At 38.5% G+C, this 21428-nt stretch overlaps 1 protein-coding gene across 2 annotated transcripts in view; it reads right to left on the bottom strand.

Annotated features, from left to right (window-relative positions):
- Positions 1-21428, bottom strand: part of CNIH3 (cornichon family AMPA receptor auxiliary protein 3) — a 44013-nt gene that overhangs the window by 17704 nt on the left and 4881 nt on the right. For both annotated transcript variants that reach the window (XR_009962249.1, XM_062606046.1), the window contains exons 2-3: positions 6790-6858; positions 3944-3991 (exon numbers count right to left, since the gene is read on the bottom strand). Coding sequence is in view for 1 of the 2 variants with exons in the window: in XM_062606046.1 (XP_062462030.1) it covers positions 3944-3991; positions 6790-6858 (117 nt within the window). In the remaining variant the exon portion in view is untranslated. The remainder of the gene's footprint in view (positions 1-3943; positions 3992-6789; positions 6859-21428) is intronic.

The raw sequence follows: 21428 nt of genomic DNA, 5'->3' as shown, positions 1-21428 counted from the left end.
GAGAGTAAAACACAACTGCAGTGTGTATTAGGGTATATATGACAGAATAGACATTTTAAAAAACAGATTTTATTTTTGCAGAGTAGTAAAATCCACAATAGAATCTGGTAAACCCCAGAACTATCAAATATAGAATAATTTTTCACCACTACTACCAGAGATCCAGTTCCACTGGAAACACAATGACAGAAGTACTGGAACAGACCAAGCACTGGCAACCCCCAACCTCCTACCTAAAACAGTACCACTTGCTCCAAAAAAAGGTTAGGTGAGGAGGTTTTGTTGTGTGCTAAACACCCTAGTACCAACTACTATTGCTGTAGCTACTGCTAGTACTGGAGTACTGAAGTGGCTATGTTTGGTTGTTCAAGAGTTATCCCTGAAGGCTTTTTTGTCTATGTATTTACATTTCTCAAGTCAGTTCAAGTTCATCTGGAGCATCTTTGCTATTAATGTCACCTTGCCTGTGATTAGATTTCTTGCTGGATTTGCTCTCTTCCAAGTCCTTCAGGACTTGCAAAAAAAAAAAACCAACACCACCCCCCCCCCCCCAAAAAAAAAAACAAAACAAACCAACCCTAAAAAAAAACAAATAAGATAAAAGGATTGAGCTCTGGCACAATATTTTCTTACACTTGGAGTTTTACAAATTTTATGCCTATCTTAACTAAGAGGCTCAATTATAGTAGGAAACCAAGTAGAAGCCTGTCTTATCTACTTAATTCCCTCTCAGGTAACTTCCAGTTCTGCATTTCACAAATCACTCGTATTTCAGTTTTATAGAGTTTAAAAACAAGTATTTGCTGATAATTTGAGAAAGGTCACATATTGTTCAGCAGTGTCTGGCAAGAGCACATTGAAGTCTGAAATATGTTCGCTGAGCAAGAAGCAAGTTCAATCAACTCTCCTCCTTAGTAAGCATTTATCAAAGTAATTTAAAACATGACAATGCACAACATAAGCACAACTTAATTTAAATTTCCTCAAAGGTAAAGTAATAACATTACAGTGGCTGATTAATGAAATAGATGGTGTTTTAACCTAGGACATTCCTACCTGTCTTTAGTGCTAAAGTAGTTACATCCAACAGGAATCAAACAGGCAGTAGATGTCTTGAAATACAACTGCAATTCTGTAATATTGCTGCCATCATTAACTGAATGTATTTTAATAACCACATCAAAATAGATGATGACAAAAATCACAGTAGATCTGTATGGTGCACCTCACCTACCCCACTGCTCAGCAGGGCTCATCAGCCCAAGAAGCCTGTACTGCTGCATACTGTACTGCTTCCAGTAGCTCAAGACAGCTCATTCTCACCTAGTTTGTGTACTTCTGCACAGCATCGTAGTGTCACATAATCATATCCCGAGAAATAATGTCAACTTAGCAAAAAAAGATATCACAGACACAGACTCTACAGCATTTACCCCTATCAGTGTATGTCCCACGTGAATCATGTAACACTTCTATGACACGCCATTGTCCACACAATGGAATATTCAACAGTTTACAGTACACACACAAACACAAATCTATACTATAAATCCCCCAAATACACCACTGAATGAGATACCTGCATCCTTAGAGAACCTCACTTTGTGCTGGCTTCAGAAAAGAAGTCCTTCCTCTCATTTACTTCAAGGATAGAAGAGATCTGACCATGGCTACACAAAATTCATAGCTTCTTTATATATAATCCATCATTCTCCAGTAACCAGAAAGTTTAGGCTTCCTCCAACAACCAGGAAGTTTAGACTATGTAATGCTGCAGAGCCATAAAACATGGACCCATGCATACATACATGTACACATGCCAGCATCACATATATGTGCTTTACATGATTCCTACCTTTTTTAATCATACAGAAACATTTCCCCCACACCAAGAGTTAGACTATGCCTGGCTACAGCACAAGTACATCCTCTCTTTTATTTTTGGAAATGTAAATAAGTTATATAAGATCTGGTGACATATCACATACCTGGTCATAGTTTGTTATTAATCTTCTCCAAGTATTTTGGAGATAAAAACCAAAAATCCATCTTTAAGAAACGCTTTGCCCACTGGCAAAGATTTCTATGACATAGGAATGTCAGATTTCTACAACATATTGTATGCCCATTTAATTATTTCCAAGAACTCCTTCTAAAACCAGCATATAATGAAACTAAGCATATCTTTATAGCCCACCTATAACTTCCTTAAAAAGCAGATTCACAGCAGAACTTCAGCATTAAGTTCTAATGTCATAAATAGCAAGATATCACTGTTTCCAAAGCCTTTTAAAGGAATTTTGTCTTCAAGACATAGGAAAACAGATATGTTGCTGTTTCATAGAAACAGACCTAAAGCCACACAATGTTATAATGAGGGATATATTTAGTGCTTGCTGAAAGCATCATAGCTGCTATTTTCTTGTATAGCTGGCACTCAGTTCTCTACTGTTTTTCCAGAGTTTCAGAGTTTTCCCCCCTCAGCAAATCCTTTATACTACATAAACTAGAGCTATTTTTAGTGATTGTCAGATTTGAAGACTACAAATCTCTGTAATTATTGCACCTTCCTCTTCTTGCATATAATCTCTCAATTAAAACAAATGTGTCCCAGAAAAAACTTTGAAAAGGCTGAATCAATAAACTGCTTAAGTGAACGAGATGCAAGCCAATCCCTTACGAATACAAAGCATATAATTAGCCAAAATGCTGTTCACAGTGAGGTTGAGGCTCAATAAAAATTAAACACTGATGCAGGCAAGGCATTCCCATGGGGCTCACGTTTATTAATACATTACCACTCACCAGTTGCTTTATGTCAAAGTAACTGGGACACTGCTTGAAGTCGGCTGGCTATTTGATAAAATAGAAAGCTATTGGTGATATTTTCTCTTATTTTCATATCCCTACTGTCATAAACAGGCCTCTAACAATCACATGCTCACAATGGTGCCAAACAGGAATTACTCCAGTTCTGACTGATCAGAGAAAGACACTTCCTAGATTCTGCATGTGGACACAGTTATGCCTTTGAAATCAGTCCAAACCAATACAACCCAGCACCGGCTTTCCCAAAACCTCTAAGGATGAGGCAGGCCATCAGTTTCCTAAAACCACATCTGAATTTACTTCTTAGCTTGATTAGGATGCAGTCAGCAATCCACACTGCAGTGATGACCTTTTTAAGCAAAAATGCAAAACAGTTTAGGTGGCTTCATTACTACTCTTCATGTTTCTATAAATTGCCTTCTGCATATAGAGAATAAAATAGTTTGGAACTATGATTATTTCAACTTCAACAGGAGAGCGCCAGAACAATGAATGTTTACAGAAACCCTCTTTCAAGCTACAGATGAGTAACACATGAATGTATCAACCCTACAATTCATAAACTCCTTCAAATCCCTCAGAAACTGAGGCACTCCTGTGTCAAGTTAAAATAAATAGCATATCAACTTTTCTAGTAAGCCAATTAAAACCCTTAAACATTAAATATGTAGCTAATAAAATGCTTAGGCTATAAATAGTAAGCCATTGTTAAAAAAAATAAAAAAAATAAAAAATAAAAAAATAAAAAAATAAAAAAAATAAAAAATAAGGGTATTTCTGAAATCTGTACTACAACAGTATCAATCGATAAGGCTACAAAAGCACCTCAAGCTGCAACTGCAAAATGATTCACTGCCTTCAAAAAGCATGCTGCAAAATGAATGGGATGATGTCCTGAAGTTTCAGTTCTTATCCAGAAATCCCTTATTATGTTAACCTCATAATTTGTCTTACTCTGTTCTTACAAGGTCACCTTGATTCCCACTTCTGCAGCAGAATCCAGCCTTTCGTCAATGGAGCATGAGGATCATTCAAAGAGAAAATGAATACATGTTGCTACTGGATGGCTTTAATTCTTATAAACTTCACAAATCCTAGGCCAGTTTATACTCACCTTTCGCAGGAGGAAGCAAATACGCTCAATATTTCTCAGGCGCTCTCTCTGTCAAAAAAGTGCAAGAAAAGGAGGAGATTCTCTTGTGTTCTCAATTACAATGGGTCAAGATCATAATTAATGATTGCAGGGAAGCAATTACTCTGAAACATTAGCATTTGCTTCTCACCTACTGCTTCCAAGACAAATGATTTACCATTTCAAAGTCATTTTTAAATCTGTTACTGGGTGTAACAATATAAACTGGGGATTCAAGTCCATGTCAGCCTTGAGCCAGAGATTGTAAGTTCTTTTTAAGTCAATATTTTTGGCTCTATCCAATGGTGCCAATCTATACCACAGACACTTGCTCTTGCATTTTCACATACCCAACCTTTGGCTTCAAGATAATTCTGAACGGGAAAAACAAGTACCAAGGTAGCATGGCAGTCCTTCTTCTATCACTAAGGGGTGTCTGAATTTAACCCATTAGTGAAGAATACCTGAAAAGTCCTAGAAAGGCCACTTTAAATACAGATGCATTCATAAATCTTGTAAGTCACTGTAATAAAGCACTATGACTCGAAATGCTCTAAGCTTGATTCACAGAAAGAAGTCAAAGGCAGGTTTTCTTTTAAATGGCTCAAAATGAGGAATTCAATAGTAAAATCAGATTTCACTCTGCATAACCCATCACAGGAGTTACCATGAAAAATTCTACTGTTAGTTTTCTGAGGATAAAAACCCATTCTGCCTTCTGCAGTGTAACCATCTGGTAATATTTTCATTGAGACATGGAAAACGATATTCTGCACAATGACCTTTTTTAAGCAGGTAATGTAAAATACCAATGTGAGAAAGCCAAGTCTCCCTAAGCTTTTTGCTTTACAAATGTTTTAAATTTGCTCTAAGTTGGAGCTTCATTTCTATTTTCCAAAGAAATGTCTCTTTTCCTTTCTTATCCCCAAGTTTAAGCCATTAAAAAAAATAAAACCAGTATAATTTTGGAAGGACAATGAGACAGTGGCAGCTTGACAGACACCAGACAAATAGTGTGCCTCTCTCTGATGTCTGTGATCTAAAAGAGACTAAGAAATTTTAGACTTATGGTTACAAACATGTGAACAGACTTGCATGGACGTGCCTGTGAAGCTGCAGAAAACTTCTTGCATTAAGTAGGAAGTAAGTGGAGAAAGAAAGATAATTCTCTCACTTCCCTTTAGAAGATAGATGCCTAACTGCAGCTGGCCTTGGAGAAGTTGGAAGTCTATCTTTGAACTGTAGGTAAGAGAGTGTGAATTAGGAAATCTGAATTAAATTCTCAATACTGCCATTGTTTTTGGCTCTAATTTCTCCATAATCGAGTCTTCTCTTGTCTAAAAGTCTGTCATGAAAACATTGTGGAAGATAGATGAGTAAACAGCAGACATACTTACAGTGCACTGAAGAAAAACTACCCCACCAAATAAATGGAATATGGACATGAGCAACTATGCACAGGGAAAACAGAAAATACATCTTCGATCAAGTGTAAGGAACACCTGCAAAAAGTATTCCTTTCATGTCAGTATAAAAGTCATTAACATGTATACTGTGCAGAAGAAAGCAATCTGAGGTTATTGTTTGAGTTATCACAGCAAGTTTCATAGAAGATAGTGAAATACGTCAACTGATCACTGAACATTTTCCTGTGTTTCCTGGAATCTCTACGATAAACTTTTTGATCACATCACTAATATGACTGAAACAGATTTTTTTTTTTTCTTTATCCTGGAGACCCATTCTATTAATATTTTAAAATAAGAGAAAATTATCACCAGGAAACATCTTACAAATTTTAGGAAGAGAACAAATTACTGGAGTTTGGTACATATAAATACCTTTTTCTTGTGTGCAGTTCTCAAGATGGGAAATAAAAAAAACAGATAAAGTGAATTCAAAACCAGAAAACTTCCAATTAAGTCCTCTATACAATTTCTTCATATAATTTCTTTCTTCTGCTCTCATTCTTTGCTTGTTAGTGAACTGTAGACAAGTCTTTTAAATCGAAGATTTTGTAAATATCATGGTTAAAATCATCAGCTGTCTAAGGAATACCACAAATCCTCTGCTGAGTTATGAAACAAGGTTAAATGGCAAAGCAGTAGCTACTGAATTTGGCTATCATTTGCAGTAGATTAAATAACTTGGTGCTCTGTAGAGATCAAATTCAGCACCTGTCGTAATCACTGTAATTCCCACTGAGATGAGAGAGAGCCCAGTTCTGCTCTCAGTGCTGGTAGTACAGATTTTATGCACGTTTAACTGTAGTCAGCTAAAATCACTCTAGATTACAGCTTTAATTAACAGAGAAATTTTCATATGCGTAAATCTGAGTTGCATTTTGGTTCATTAGGTAAAACTGAGTTTATAGTCCCAGGGTGGTATTTCACCTTTTCCGTAGCAGATGCAGCAGAAAGTGTTATTTACTCCTAAAGCAGAGAATTTAGAACCTGCTACAGGACAGAGAGGTCTAGGATGTGCTTCTTATCAAATTCCCTTAAGCTTTTGACTCATTGATATAGGCAGTATGGGAAAAGGTGGTCATCCCATGCATGAACAGAGAAAGCAAATGATCTCAAAAAAGGAAAACTTGTACCACAGAATGAAAGATAAAAAGAAGGCATTAGCATCACATATATCCTTTAAATCTGAACTTCCAAATTATTTTCCTGCCTCTTTCAGCAAAAAGGAAAGCTACCAGCTATCGGCGTAGTGTCAACTACACTTGACTTCACAACAAACTGCATGCTCATTTCCACTCATACTTTCACTGACAGCTCAGTGCATCTCCCTTTCTTTAAAGAACAGCCACTGGTTGTACTCACCGCATGGACTGGGTTGCACTGGTCTATTGGGTTTTTGAAGTCTGTCCGGAGTTCATCAAAGGCAATTATCTGAAAAACAATTTTTTAAGTATTATAATGAATTCTCATTCAAACACTTCTTTTTCCTTTAGGGACTAGTTAGATGCATTGTATTCCTTCCTCTCTTTCCAGAGAAGATAATGGAAACTAGCTTCCCCAACAAGCTCCTTTCAGAACTAACTAGTTAAACCAAAACACAGGATACTCCTACATATGACACATGGAATCCATTACTATCACTGTAAAATCATACCTGCAGCCTTTCCAGCATTGTTGCTTTCCAGATTTCTTCCCTCGTATCAACTAGAATTCTTTTCCCAAACTTTCAAATAAACTATTCTGCAAATGAATACATCTCCAGACTTGATGGAAAATGTCATTAGCTGTCTAAAACACAGAGATGGATCAGATGTGCTATTCCAGGTTTAATACATAAACAACAACCCCTTTTCATTACTTGTTAAACGTACTTCAGATAGTAGATCTGAATTAGTATCAATTTAATTACCATTAAGCTGCTATTTGTTAACAAGCAATCTCCTCAAAAGGTAAACCACTCCACAGGAAAATGTCCTTCCTATAAATTCTGCAGGTTTTAGAATCTTACTTCAGACCTCATTGATAGAGAGAAGTCCTTTGCTAGTTTTCTCCACTGACTGATGGATTGAGACATGCTGGTAATTACTGTCTGCTTTTAAAGTACAGCAGATAAAAATGCCCATAAAAATAATAAAGTTTGATAATGTTTTCTTGGAAGAAAACAGCTGTAATAACCCTCAGCATATTTCATTCAGAGATCTCAAAGGACAATCTTAATGTCATGTTTGTATTCTAGTAATACCTTTTCTTCTGCTTGCTCCACCCAAAGAATGAAAGCTCACCGTGACAGGCACCACATAAAGAGATGTTAGAACAGTGATTCCTTTTTAGACAATTCACAACCCAGTAAAGTATTTGTTCTCAAAAAAAAAAAAAGTACAAGGTAGCAGTTGTGTAATTAACATACAAGCACAACAACTGCTCTATGACATGTTACAGCATGCCAGTTGCCTAGCTGTCCAAAAGATACCCAACTGGGTATCACCACAGGCCTGCTGCATAAAGCATGTTCATTTTACAGATATGGAATGCAGGAGCAGAAAGCCTATCCTTAGTTCATATAATAATCTGGTGAGAGGCTTGAGAATAAAACCTGGAGCTACAATCCACAACTCTAAGCACGGATCCCTATCACACTCGAATGCCACATTCATCATACTGAAGCATATTTAAAAATCAAAAGTGTGGCATTTTACAAAAGCACTCTACCGAATTGAATTTATGCAACTATGGCAAGTCAAAGTGCCAGAACAAACCACAAAGGGAACTATAAAATGTGATTATAATTGAAGCACTTCTCCCTACAGATGCACTATCTCTACAAGTTAGGAATTAGATCTGCAACAGATGTTTAGACTAAGATAAAACAGCAAATAACAGAAACTTTGAGGGGGTTGGAGGACAATTGTGAAGAGTAAGGCTCATGACACCTCTATTTAATACCTTTTGAATAGGCTTTCATATTCTCGAACTGGGCCAACTGTTGAGGGTAACTTGAGTCAGATGCACGTATTTCTGTTTGTAATTGGGCATCAAGATCAGCACTGACAGCAAGGGAGAAGGACAGCCCTGTGACAGGTAAGAGAGCCTCTGCTCCTAGCTCTGCCACTGATTTACTCAGGGATCCTGTGCATCTCCCTTGAATTCTCTTTGCTTCACTGCACTGGTACTTACACACGTAGCTTTAAGACAGAAAACTGTTACGAGCTTTGAGAGATGACTATTTGTAATAATGTACAGTGGTAACAGCCTTTCCTTCTGTTGTAAAGGTAGAGATGAGCTGAAATGTGCTGTGCTCTTTTTTTTTGGTAGTCAGGAACAGCAACTAGGAGTTTGAGATAATAATGAAATGAGAGCCAATACAATATCCAGCTTGTGAGGGAAGACTTGTCTGAAACAACAAGATGGGGAACCCAAATGCTGAAATCCAAAGATGGATCCCCTTCAACAAGTCCAGAAAAGCCTCTGAAGAGTCAATGAACGCTGACAGGATGACAACCCTGAAGCGTGTTTAGATGAAGAGCGAGACTGCTCTGAAGGACAGAATCATTAAGGCAAGGCTCTGTTGAGCTAGCCTGAACTACTGCAGCTAAGTCTTGAAGAAATCCTAAATGGCAGCTTTGGAAAGAGATTAGACTCAAACTACATATTCACATTTCCCAACTTTTTTGCTTTCTCTTTTTTCGTGAGCATTCCCAACTTAGTAGTCAAAACCCTACTCTAAATATGCTGGCATGCAATTTATTTTATGCTATACTTGCATTATATCTAAACACACTGAAAGAAATCTGACAGTAGTGAGCATATTATTTTCATGTAAATGTAAATACTATACCAGTAAGTGTAAATACTATAGTCTCATAGACAAACCTCTGGGGATGCCTGCAAATTATGACAATACTAAGAGACATTCCCACTACACCTGCAAGAAACAGACTGATGTGTGGTATCAAGCACACAGGACTGGAGGAAAGCTTCTTGAATAAAAGTTCCAATGCCTCTCTGGAAGGAGTCTGACTGAAACAAATCCTCCTCAATTTTAATACATTATTTCAGAAAAGCCCCATAATAGTTTATATTTTGTTAGATCTGCAGGAATAGAAATCCATTTTCACTTATGAAAAAGTGCATTCCTAGTTCTCAGTCACAGTGAAAAGCTTTACAGGGTAAGGTTAGGCAGGCTCACAATTAAAAGGAATGTAAAGAAACACACAAAGTTTGGGGGGGGATGTTTTATTGTGGGTTTTTTTGCATTTTGTTTTGGTTTTAATTTTTTTAATCTCACAATGTTGAGTGTCCCAATTCTAAAGATGCAATTGAGAAAGATGTTGCTTCTTAAGATTGGCAGTTGCTGGCAATACAATACATAAGTGTGCAACAAATTATACTGTATTACTGAAAATCAGGCTGGGCTGTGCTGCAGTGTGGTTTACATCATTAATTAGGAAGCATCTTCCACTTTCAGTTACAACCAGCCTTCTGCAGCAGTTAATGGCCTAGGGTTGGCCAGAGTTGTCATTTTCCCCCACAAAAAACTACTTGCCTCCATTGAGTATTTCATAATGTTTTCACAGGAGGTGCAGTGGTCTGGCCATACTCTGGAGAAACGATCTTCTGCCTGTTTCCATTTCAGTTGGATGCAGTATAGCTACCTGTTTCCCATACATGAGCTGCTTGCTCAGAGTTGCTGAATGACCTGGGATGCCATTCAGGTATGCTCAAGGTCTGTTTCACCTCTGAAACTGCCACACTTGTCAGCATCTTGACAGAGCAGTTCATTTGGACACAAACTATATAACAGATCCCAGTCAAAGCACTTCACCATACGAATTATTTATCCACCTAATAAAACTAAAGGTTTATAGAAACACTGTTTGCATTCCCTGGTGATTCACCTTCATAACTGAACATATTTTATAAATCATTTGATATATTTCAATTACCTAATTTGATCCAGGATGGCAATTAAGACTACAAAACATACATAGGCATGGACATCAGCGACCTCATCTCTCCAAAGGCCACACAATAAAGAGACTGTTCCAAAGAAAAATGAGTAGCCTCTAGTCACAAAGCTAAACAGCATGTGGAAACATGTGCTAGGGACTGATCTTAAACAGAGGAGAAACTTATTTCTATTAGTAAATATTAACATTGTACACTGCTTCATTGAAGGAGAGTAAGAATCATTTGCTATTCAGAATCAAAGAATCATAGAATAGTTAGGGTTGGAAAGGATCTTAAGATCATCAAGTTCCAACCCCCTGCCATGGGCAGGGACACCTCACACTAAACCATGTCACCCAAGGCTCTGTCCAACCTGGTCTTGAACACTGCCAGGGATGGAGCGTTCACAACCTCCCTGGGCAGCCCATTCCCGTGCCTCACCACCCTTACAATAAAGAACTTCTTCCTTATATCCAATCTAAACTTCCCCTGTTTAAGTTTTAACCTGTTACCCCTTGTCCTGTCACTACAGTCCCTAACGAAGAGTCTCTCCGCAGCTCCCCTATAGGCCCCCTTCAGACACTGGAAGGCTGCTATGAGGTCTCCATGCAGCCTTCTCTTCTCCAGGCTGAACAGCCCCAAATTCCTCAGCCTATCTTCATACAGGAGGTGCTCCAGTCCCCTGATCATCCTTGTGGCCCTTCTCTGGACTTGTTCCAACAGTTCCATGTCCTTTTTATGTTGAGGACACCAGAACTGCACACAATACTCCAAGTGAGGTCTCACATGAGCAGAGTAGAGGGGCAGGATCACCTCCTTCGACTTGCAGGTCACGCTCCTTTTGACAGCCCAGAATACAGCTGGTTTTCTGGGCTGCGAGAGCATTTATCTAGGAACTTCAAGAAATAAAACCATGAAGTTCTCTATTTGCAAAGCTAAATCAGAAACAAAAAAGCATCAGGTTGAACCATATTTATGATTACTGCAGAATGTGCCCAAGGATTGACAAGGCCATGGATGTTGAACTACCTTCTGACTTACAGAGCTTTCCCTGTGATTCTACATTGCAAAACACTGCAGGAAGTTTGTTCTGCCACTGTGCTATTGTCTGTTTACAGAAGTGCACTTGTGGGTGTTATCCACCTAATAAAACTAAAGGTTCATAAAAACACTGTTTGCATTCCCTGATGATTCACACCATCTGCAAATCTCAAAACTCCAAGTGTAAGTCAGTTAGGAGCTTGCCCCAGTTTCAGCACATACCAAACAGATGAGATTGTGATAACAACGTATGTTTCAGTACAGCTATAATTGCAATTATATTTATAAAATTCATTTTCATTACCTGCACTCTGAGCTCATCTTTCCAGACAATAACAGCTTTGAATAATGAAGTGCTCACAAGATTGAACCTGAATTCTGTTTTTTTTTTTTCCTATGCTTATGCATCCATCAAACTGAAAATTTCACCTATTAATGGTAGATATGAATTATGGTCTCTCATTTTTAGGGGAGACACTTTATGAAATCACTGAGCTCTCACAGAAATATACTTTAATTAACAATATGATGGTTTAGGGTGGTAGTGGAGTGGGTGTGAATTCAGTGACAGCAAAGAAGTTGGATATCCCTGCTTACTGGCATCTCAGAAAAGAAAGATAAAACAGAACTTGTTGACAACCACACAAACCACATTATAGAACAGTAACACTTAACATATGTTTCCTTGCTACCACACTGTCAATGCACCACAATCCCATCTTGAAGAAACTGTCTTTAATGGTTCATTTAAACAATTTACCTACCCCTCCACACTCACAGGCAACTTCCACAGCACCCATACCAGCAGTTCATACACTGTCTGCAAGTCAGCATGTGGACAGAAGTTGGACAAGGTTAGGAACATTCTGTGCTCCTAAACTTCATGCCTGTCCATCAGCAGCTACGTTTGGGAAAGTGCTGAACATATATAGTGGTTGAACCACGTTGATGCAAGGTGGGCAAATGTTAAATTTTGTTGAGAGAAGGAGCAACTAATAAAATGTGAGAGAGAGGGTCAGTCAGGTAAGAATGACAAATAATCTGAAATGGAAGATAAATCACTGCCTTGACACGATGGAGTTAGGGGAGCCCACAGAGAGATGCAGAGAACAGTGACACTGACAAAGTGACAGACTGAGAACAATTTCTGCTACCCAATTCTTATCTTGATGTGATATGTGTGTGCAAAAGAAATTTAGGTATGTGGTTGGTGAACGTTTGTTCAAGATGGTGGTTTCCCTCTTTCTCTTCTGGTTGAACTGACGTGGCTCATGGTACCAAGCATGAAAGATTATTTTAAATTGTATGAATAGATGGGCAACCTGCCTCAGAAGCCAGAGAATTTTATCCCCTTGTCATATTTTCTCTCTCGTTTATATTCTTTTGTTAAACATCTCCTATTTAAAAAGGTAAAGAGGCTTAAAACTTGGTTTTCATCATACTTGCCATGTAATTTGTTTCCCAGGCCCATGGGTTTGAAATGCTGCTTTTGATGGGAACTTTACAGCCAAATAAAGTGCAGAGAGGAAAGTGACAAGAAAGGGATTCCTTTCTTCCCTATCTCTTCTCAGTGTATTTCCTTTTCTGACTCTTATTAATTCTCCACAAAACAGTAACGACGAACAATGCCCTGCAGTTATAAATCTCCCTTCACGACAATGAAGGTCTTAACAAATGCAAGGAAAAGATAACTCACTTTTTATATAAGGGGAAAAATGAAGCTCAGAGAAATTAAATTATTTACAGAATTGGTGGCAAAAGAACCAAAGCTTCCAGATTGCTGCACCATACCAAATATTAGGGGACACAAAAGGATACTGTCAACAGACTTCTAACATATGAGAAGTGAAACTATGCGTTTCTGTCTGATTATTGTACTGTTTGCTGTTCATCTCCAGAGCAGAGCATTGCTTTAAGCAGTGCCTTTTTGGATTAAGATTGCAAATGTTTTTAAATCATTCAAGGGTAGAAAATTCTTCTGTTTGTCAGATTTCACACTAACAATTGTATGGCATTTGCCCACTCTACTTCACTGGAATTCCATATGCTGCCACCATTGAACAACTTTCCACCCAAAAATGCAAACACATTGCTAAAGGAAACAAAGCTCTTATGGCTCCATCCCAGGTGGCACAAATATATACCTAAGCACCTATTTTTCATCTTTTTATTAAAGTTCATTTGTCTGTAAGAGAATGTTACATTTAGGCCAACATGATTTAAACTTTTTAGGCTCTAACTGGAAGCTTAGGCTAACTTAACAGCCATGAAAATCTTACTGCAATGTTCAAGGCCAGGTTGGATGGGGCTTGGAACAACCTTGACTAATGGAAGGTTCCCCTGCACATGGCAGGGTGCTGGAACTGGATGAGCTTTAAGGTCCCTTCCAACCCAAACCATTCTATGATTCTACGAAGTATTTAAGTCAGAGCCTAAGCTTTTTTCCAACAGAAACTCCAATATGCAAAATTGAAAACACATTATCTCCATTCTGCAAACAAGATTCAAAAAGCTTTCCTATCTACCTATGGAAATGTAGAGATATACCACTGTAAGTAAATATTGATGAAAATCCAAATCAGAGCCTTTAGGAAAGCTCTCTTGCTTAGAGTGCACACGCACACAAACATATACAATGCACTGGTATAGTTACACCATTACATTCCTCTGCATAAATAAAAAAAAATTATACAAATAAGGAAAAAGAAAATGAAACAAAACAAACACCACCTACACAGATGGACAAAAGCAGTATTAATCTTTCAGCTATGCCAAATTAGATGTCCAAACCTGAAGAGAGGTGCAGGAGAAACCACTAAGAATTACTTGGTAGTCACTTGAAGCAGTCTGCCTGTTAGTATAAGAACTAAAAACTCCATCCACATCGTGAAGCAGACAGAAATTTATCTTCAGGAATACAACCATACTGTAGTGAGCTTTGAGTGCTTTGAATAGAAAGTTATACCTCTATGAGTTACTGGTTATTATTGCAGCCTTACAGACAAGAATTTGAAAAAGCAACCTGGTTTCTGAATGGTAAAGAATTCATTTACTAGTTTTGACAAATCCACTAAGAAAACCTCAGCAGCTGCAAAATTCTGTTGTGAACACAATGTTCCCAGGAGGATGATTTGACAAGCATCTATTGATAGATTTCTACAACTGCTATGAAATCCTTTCATCCAACTGCAAGGACGAACAGTTTTACCATCTAACAATAGGACTCCACACACGTATTTCACTTGCTCACCACAGTCACTGAACTATGCTCCCCAGTTATCCTGAAATTGAGAGACATCAACCCACTCCTTCAGAATAGAGACAAATATCCCACCTATTTCCCCAAGTACAGAGTTCAGAGATTACGTGTGCTTGTATCACAACTTCATACCCACTCACTGCCTTCCAGTCTAGACCAGCTGAAATCCAGCCAGGCAAAAACCAGCTGCACGCATATAAACTACAGTTTATTCAGAGAAGGAAGACAAGCAAGCAAGCTGCGCAGGAGGGATGATGCTAATATAGCTGTACAGAGCCTGTTTCTAAATAGGCTAATAGTTTTGCTCCCTGCAGATAGAACACATTTCAAAACAGACCTCAAGCGGAGGAGGAATTTTTAAGGTAAGTCCAGACTGCCATGCTTCCCTCCCACCCCACAGGATCTCATCATTTTGTTGTCACAATTCTTTTTCCTTTTTTAAACCTTACATTAGTGCATTCAGTACAGGGGAACTATTGAGAAAGTAGCAGTATTGTATGAATCAAACATACCCCTCAACTGTTTTTTAGTGATACAAACTGTTACCAATATTAAGAAAAAGAACGTATTTTCAATTTGCAACAGAACTGGTGAGTATTCCACATTGTTCTGAACAGAAAAAAGCTTGCATGTACATAGAGATGCATTATTTAAGTTTAATTACATTCAGCGTGATAGAAATAATTCTGCCTCAGTTACTTAAAAAAATCATGCCTTCTGTCTCTCACAAGAGAATCTGAACCATCAGAATACTAATACCAAAACATCAAAATACTAATTCTTTTGAAACATGGATAACAGCATTAGTTCCACTGCTGGTATCATGCCACTATGCATAAAACCACATTTCACTGAAGGGATTACAGAGGTAACAGGCCAACTCTTATTTTTCTAAGAATTTTATTCAAGGTGAGAGCATTCCATTTAGCAGGATGCCTGTGTCTGGAGACAATATAAGTCAGTAGTGAAGCTATGTCAGGGTCTAAATCAGAGGCAGCAGATATAAAATTTGCCCTTCCAACTGGTTTTATGAATGCTCTTCTTCTACCATAAAATCTTACATGGATTTGACAATGTTTTCCACCAGCCCAAAAGCCCCAAAATCTATGCACCTTTGTCTGCTATGAGAAATACAGGTTGAATCTCTGCAGCAATAGGGAACTGTGTATAATAATCTCCCACACTCCTTGTATTTTTGACAAGAGCATTCCGCCAGTATTCTGCCCTACATATGGTCTCCTCCTCCTACATGCAATGGAGTGTTTAAGGTGGATTCTTCCTAAAACAAAGCAGGTTTTTCCATTTAGATAACAAGAACAAAAACTCTTACACATTTGAGTACCTAACTGCTTCCGATTTCTTCAGTTCAACACCAAAACCGCAAGATCACAGAGCACCAGTGACAACAAATTGACATGGCCTGTCATGAATGCTGGAACTTGTTAGTTAGGCACTAATAGATCTGATAGTCATGAGTATCTTGAAAAGCAGACAATCTATTACAGCATGTATTCACAGTCACAGCCACACATTCAGCAAGCTAGGAAAGGACATCCTACCAGAGATCTTCTCTCCTGGAAAGTATACAAAGACCATATCTGCAGATAAAGTGAACAAGCAGATGCATAAAGTTAAGCCAGAGCCTTGCATGTGCTAGTCTTGACCTCTGATTCAGCCAGCAGCTAATGCAGATGAACTGGTTTGCAGACCTATTCAAGGAACCAGGGTAAGAAGAAAACAGCATTATTCTCTACCCATGCCCAGGAGAGGCTGGGGAAATTTGCCTTCAGCACAAGGCACAGCACTGCTTTGCCTTTGTTTCTCTTTATACTAAACTCTGTATTAACTGAGAAAGCACAGCCAAAAAAGAAACAACTCAGATGTATTTCTCACTAGCTCTGTATCACAGATTCACTGCTACAGATTTGTACACCTTTTACATGCACAGGCCAAGCTCTTCACTACACAGCTTTTTTCACATCAAACTGGGGACAGGCTAGAACTGAGTAGGTGGAAGACCTAATTCAAAATGCTGGCCAGAAGAAGGCAGGAGAAAGGGTGGTAGTTGGTCAAATTATACCAACACATTAATTCTGGCTGGAGACAGTATTACTGCCTACCCATGGATGTGAGAGGGAGTACCCTTGTGTCCTTGTTTTTCCTCAAAATTACAAATAATTTCTTTTACCCCACTTTCCATGCAACGCGCTCCCCCTGCAACATTTCTAGTTGTCTTATTCTTCTCATCAAACCTACAGTATGGGGCATACACAAGGAGAAAGGCACAGACACATTAAAGCTGTAAAGCTCCCTCTTCATAAATAATTCTCAAAATGAACTGAAGCACTTTTTCTATTAGTTACCAACACAAAGATGATAATCCCAAAGCTAGGAATAAACAGGATGTTTCTGCAAAATAAATTCAGAAAAAGGGTAGTAAATAGATAGGAAAATGTACCAGAACAGATACAACCAAAAAAATATTCACTCCAAAGAAGGAGGTAAGAGAACAAGATTTTATTTTCAGCATCAATAAGACAAAATTCATGGACGAGAGACTGGCCAGTTGGCTAGTGCTGTCTCCAAGCAACTTTCCAACCCTATCACCACACAACAATTTATCCTATCCCTCAGTTTTCAAAGATTCCCACAAGTTGTCACAAATTATTGTTTTGACATTTTACATTTCTGTTACACTGATACATGCTTGGGAGAAGTATTACCTTCCATTCCCTCTCATGCTCCTTACACAGCGTTCTCTTCCATTTCCCCACATTGCTGCAGCTACTTTTTTTCCCTTCTCTAGCATTCTTCATTCCTATCAGCAGCGATTTATGCATATTTACCAGAATCCAGGAAGATACCCACATAAGGGTATCTGGGTTCTGTTGCTAAAAAAGATTCTGTTCAAGCATGTCACATATTACACCATACCCACACAGAGGACTCATTACATAGGCTATCCAAAAATGTCTGCCACCTGAATTCAACCAGACCTTCTGGATTCAGGAGCCTTCTCTTTTCAAACTGTCTCCCAAACAAGAACTCTGCGTTCTCAGTTTTCCCTCCTGTTAGTGACTTGCTCACAGGTGCACTGTCTTCCTCTCATTTGCTCTTTCCTTCACATCTTTCTTCCTGAACCCCTGCTTCCCACAGTCCTGTTTCCCCCCTTCTCACAGTATTTTATTCCTCATTACCCACTCAACAGTGGGCTCCTACCAATGCCATCTATGGAAAGGAGCCCACTGTGGGTATGGAGGCAGGAATGCTGCTAGATGCGTGCTTCGTGCCTCCCAGAGGCACAGCAGGAGCCCAGCTGGACCAGCAAGAGACAGGAGAAGGGAGCAGAGGCTCTTCTAATGCAGGTGGCATCAGGCAAGGATGCCCAAACTCAAGACCTTCCCAAGTTGTCTTCCTTTCCAAAAAAGAGGCCAGGCAGAACTTGGAGGAAGTAACTCCAAGGCCAAGCCTCACACACACATACACAAATGACCATCAACTACAGAGCTGTGTTTTCAGAGATAAGGCAAGGTAAAGCAATAGAGCAGCAATGCAGCTGTGGTTGCAGGAACAGGGAAAGAGATACAGCAGCCAGTATAAATGGTCAAATGTTAAAAGTAAAATAACAATAGCCAAAAAGCATCCTGAACTGTTTTTATAAAACTCCTTAGCTCAATTACAGGAGCGTGATCAAGGTTAAGGATACATTTCAGCTCCAAACAGCCCTGCCACTTAAATGATCAGCAAGTCAATTTTCTAAAGGATCTGCTAATAGTGTTTACATAATACTGAGGGAAGAACAACTTTGAAGCAGATGCAATCAAACTGATCTCAGTGGAACCTTCATTATGTTTGCCTGTAAATGCCCATTCTGTGAACCTACAAGGTAGTTTATACTTAGATAAGGGTGGTGAGGCACTGGCACAGGTTGTCCAGAGAAAGCTGTGGCTGCCCCACCAGTGGCAGTGCTCAAGGTCAAGTTGGACAGGGTTTGGAGCAACCTGCTCTAGTGGAAGGCATTCCTGCCCAGGGCAGGGGAGTGGAACTAGGTGAGCTTTAAGGTCCCTTCCAACACAAATCATTCTATCACGCTATGATGATAGAATTTAGCCAGAACTCAGAATGCAATAAAATAATAATGCTGCAGAAGATTGACTAAATGATCAAACACTTGAAGCAGTGACTCACAGCATGAAGATGTCTGGCATTTAAATGCATTCAAAAATCAAATGACATTCTATTAAAAAAGTGGAGCTTGTATCAACAATGCCTGGCACTTGGCTGCTATCTCAGAGAATTGCAAAGATGAGGACTTAGTAATTCTCATCATTTTACTGTAGATCTCCTTCATTTTTTAAACTTCAGTTCCTCCAGTGATGTGCTTGGCTTAGGCCTCCATCTGTATTTAAAAAACAACCAAAATCTATCTCTGACAGCTAAGTTATTACATGACCCACAGAAACATAAAAATACAAAAGGATCCAAAACCAACCCAAAGGTTTTTCATGACCTACTGCATTGGTGAGGAGCTGTAAGTAGCGTACTATCAGACGACTCTGTAATGGCACTATTTCTCCATCTCCCTTATGTTCTGCTTCATGAGCTCACATTATCAAAACCAGAGCTGCAAGTTCAGCACTCCTGCAGCATCTTGCTGAGAAAACCTACTTCTATTGTAACTGTTCTGTGATTTTTTTCCATTGCCTTCTAGTGTAACTTTTCACAATGACATTCCTAAAATAAACCCTTGCTTTTTATAGTAATACTTCTTCAGTGGGAAGTGGAGAAAAATATAAAGACTCTTGTCCTGCCCCACAAAATGTTCCTCCGAATTTTCCTAGGCTCCTAATGAAACACTAAAGCAAGAGTATACTCAGGATGATCTGCATGATCTTGCCTTCAGTTTTCTGGGGTGGGTTAGACAGAAGTAAGCACAAAGCATTTCTCAGGGGCACACACCAAAGAAGGCAAGAGGCAAAAGTCAGAAGTTGCACCCACAGAAAATTCCAGCTGTGTGTAAGAACACAATGTTCACAATGAGAGGAGTAAAGTACTGGAACAGGTTACCGGAGAGGCTGTGAACTCTCCATTCATAGAAAGTTCATAAGCCCTGAGAAGCCTGGCCTCATTTTGAAATTAGGGCTGCCCTGAAGAAGAGACCTGACTTAATCATGTCTTAGGTCCCTTCTAATTGAATTTTTTCTATGAACCTTTTATTGTTTAAGAGGAAACAGTTATTTCTTAAGTTGTAACTATACCAAGGAATACAGGAACCATTCTGTCAATGTAATTGCATCTTCTCTGCACAGCATTAGAAACATGATTTTTTTTTAATGGAAATTTCCTGTGAAACACAGGAAGTTACCTAGCAAATCAAGTATTATTTGACATTCTTCTACCTTTATCTCACAAACTGACTCTGCCCTGTGGCTTTAAGTGACTATCTCTTGGGAGGATGGAAATAATAATTCTTACCTGTTTCTTATGGAAGAGATTTTCTATACAAATTGGAAGTGTTTCCTAACTCCACAAAAGGAAATCTGTCAGTATCTGCAGCTTCCGAGTCAAGACCTAGTTTCATTGCCTGATAGAGTCACCTTCAGCTGCCAGGCAATACACTGGTTATAAATGAACTGCATGTCAGAGGCACTAAGGAAAAGGAACAGGTCACAGAGAGGTCTAATATCTATAAGGAGATTCTTATTCTCTGCTGAGCTTCTTCCTCTTTCTGAAACATTATTTTGATAAAAGGACACATGTTGGGGTGAGGGGAATCGACTAAGCCAGAGGTCTGAGGGTTCAATTCAATATTTTAGGTGTGACTTAATGTAGTATTTGGTGGCTGAATGAACAAGTGCATGTAATGAGCTATAACCTCCTGCCTCAGACTCAATCTAAGATTTGTACTCACAATCTAATAAAATATGACAGATATTGTCTTGTTATTCATAAGCACAGCAGCTTAAAAAAAAAAAAAAAAATATTTTTAAAAGCACTAGAAATACTTTACCAATTTGGATATAAAATCCCTCTAGTAAGTAGATTTTCCAATTAATCTTAAGACCAAAAAAATCTTATATATGTGACAAGCAAATAATGTTTAAATAGTTCTGTGCGCATTTCTGTGGGAAGCATGAGACTCCACAGCTAATTTATTTTACATAGATAATGGAGTCACTATGACTTGAGAAGCATCTGGAATTACAGCCAGTGGCAACCACTCACAGTTTAAAATCATTCTGGAAATAAATCTCATCATGACAGTTCAAGCATACACAGAGATCCAATTTAGTCTTTCCACAGCATTTAAGTCTGTGCTACAGTCCAAAGCCTTCTGTGATTTTTTAATTATTATTTAAGCATGACGATGTAACTAAACTGAAATATACTTATTTTCCAATATATAAAATATAGTTGGCTCCACAGCTAGTGCTGCCTGGCCTAATATCTGTCTGTCAGCATTAATGTGACAAACTTCTGAAAGAAAAGTTGTAAGGGAACTGTCAAGCTGTATTATAGCCAGCCCAATCTGGTTTTTCTCTGTCTTTAAAAAGAGTGAAAATATCAGACTCATTCCTCAAACTGTCATGACTATGAAACCCTCAGGGACAAAGTGCTTAGCTGCTTAGAGAAGAAAAAATGCCTTTAAGAAATGTGTCTAACATAGAGCAACTGCATTTGTGTTTCCGTTCATCAAGCCTTAATCTGATGTTATTTTTAATAACATAATTATCCAATATTCTTAGAGAACTGA

The sequence above is a fragment of the Pezoporus occidentalis genome, unplaced genomic scaffold, assembly GCF_034315485.1.
Source record: "Pezoporus occidentalis ecotype Australia unplaced genomic scaffold, CSIRO_AGI_Poc_V1 ctg93, whole genome shotgun sequence".
Taxonomy (NCBI): Eukaryota; Metazoa; Chordata; class Aves; order Psittaciformes; family Psittacidae; genus Pezoporus; species Pezoporus occidentalis.
The sequence above is the reverse complement of the archived record's forward strand: the minus strand, read 5'-3'. Positions and strand labels throughout refer to the sequence as shown.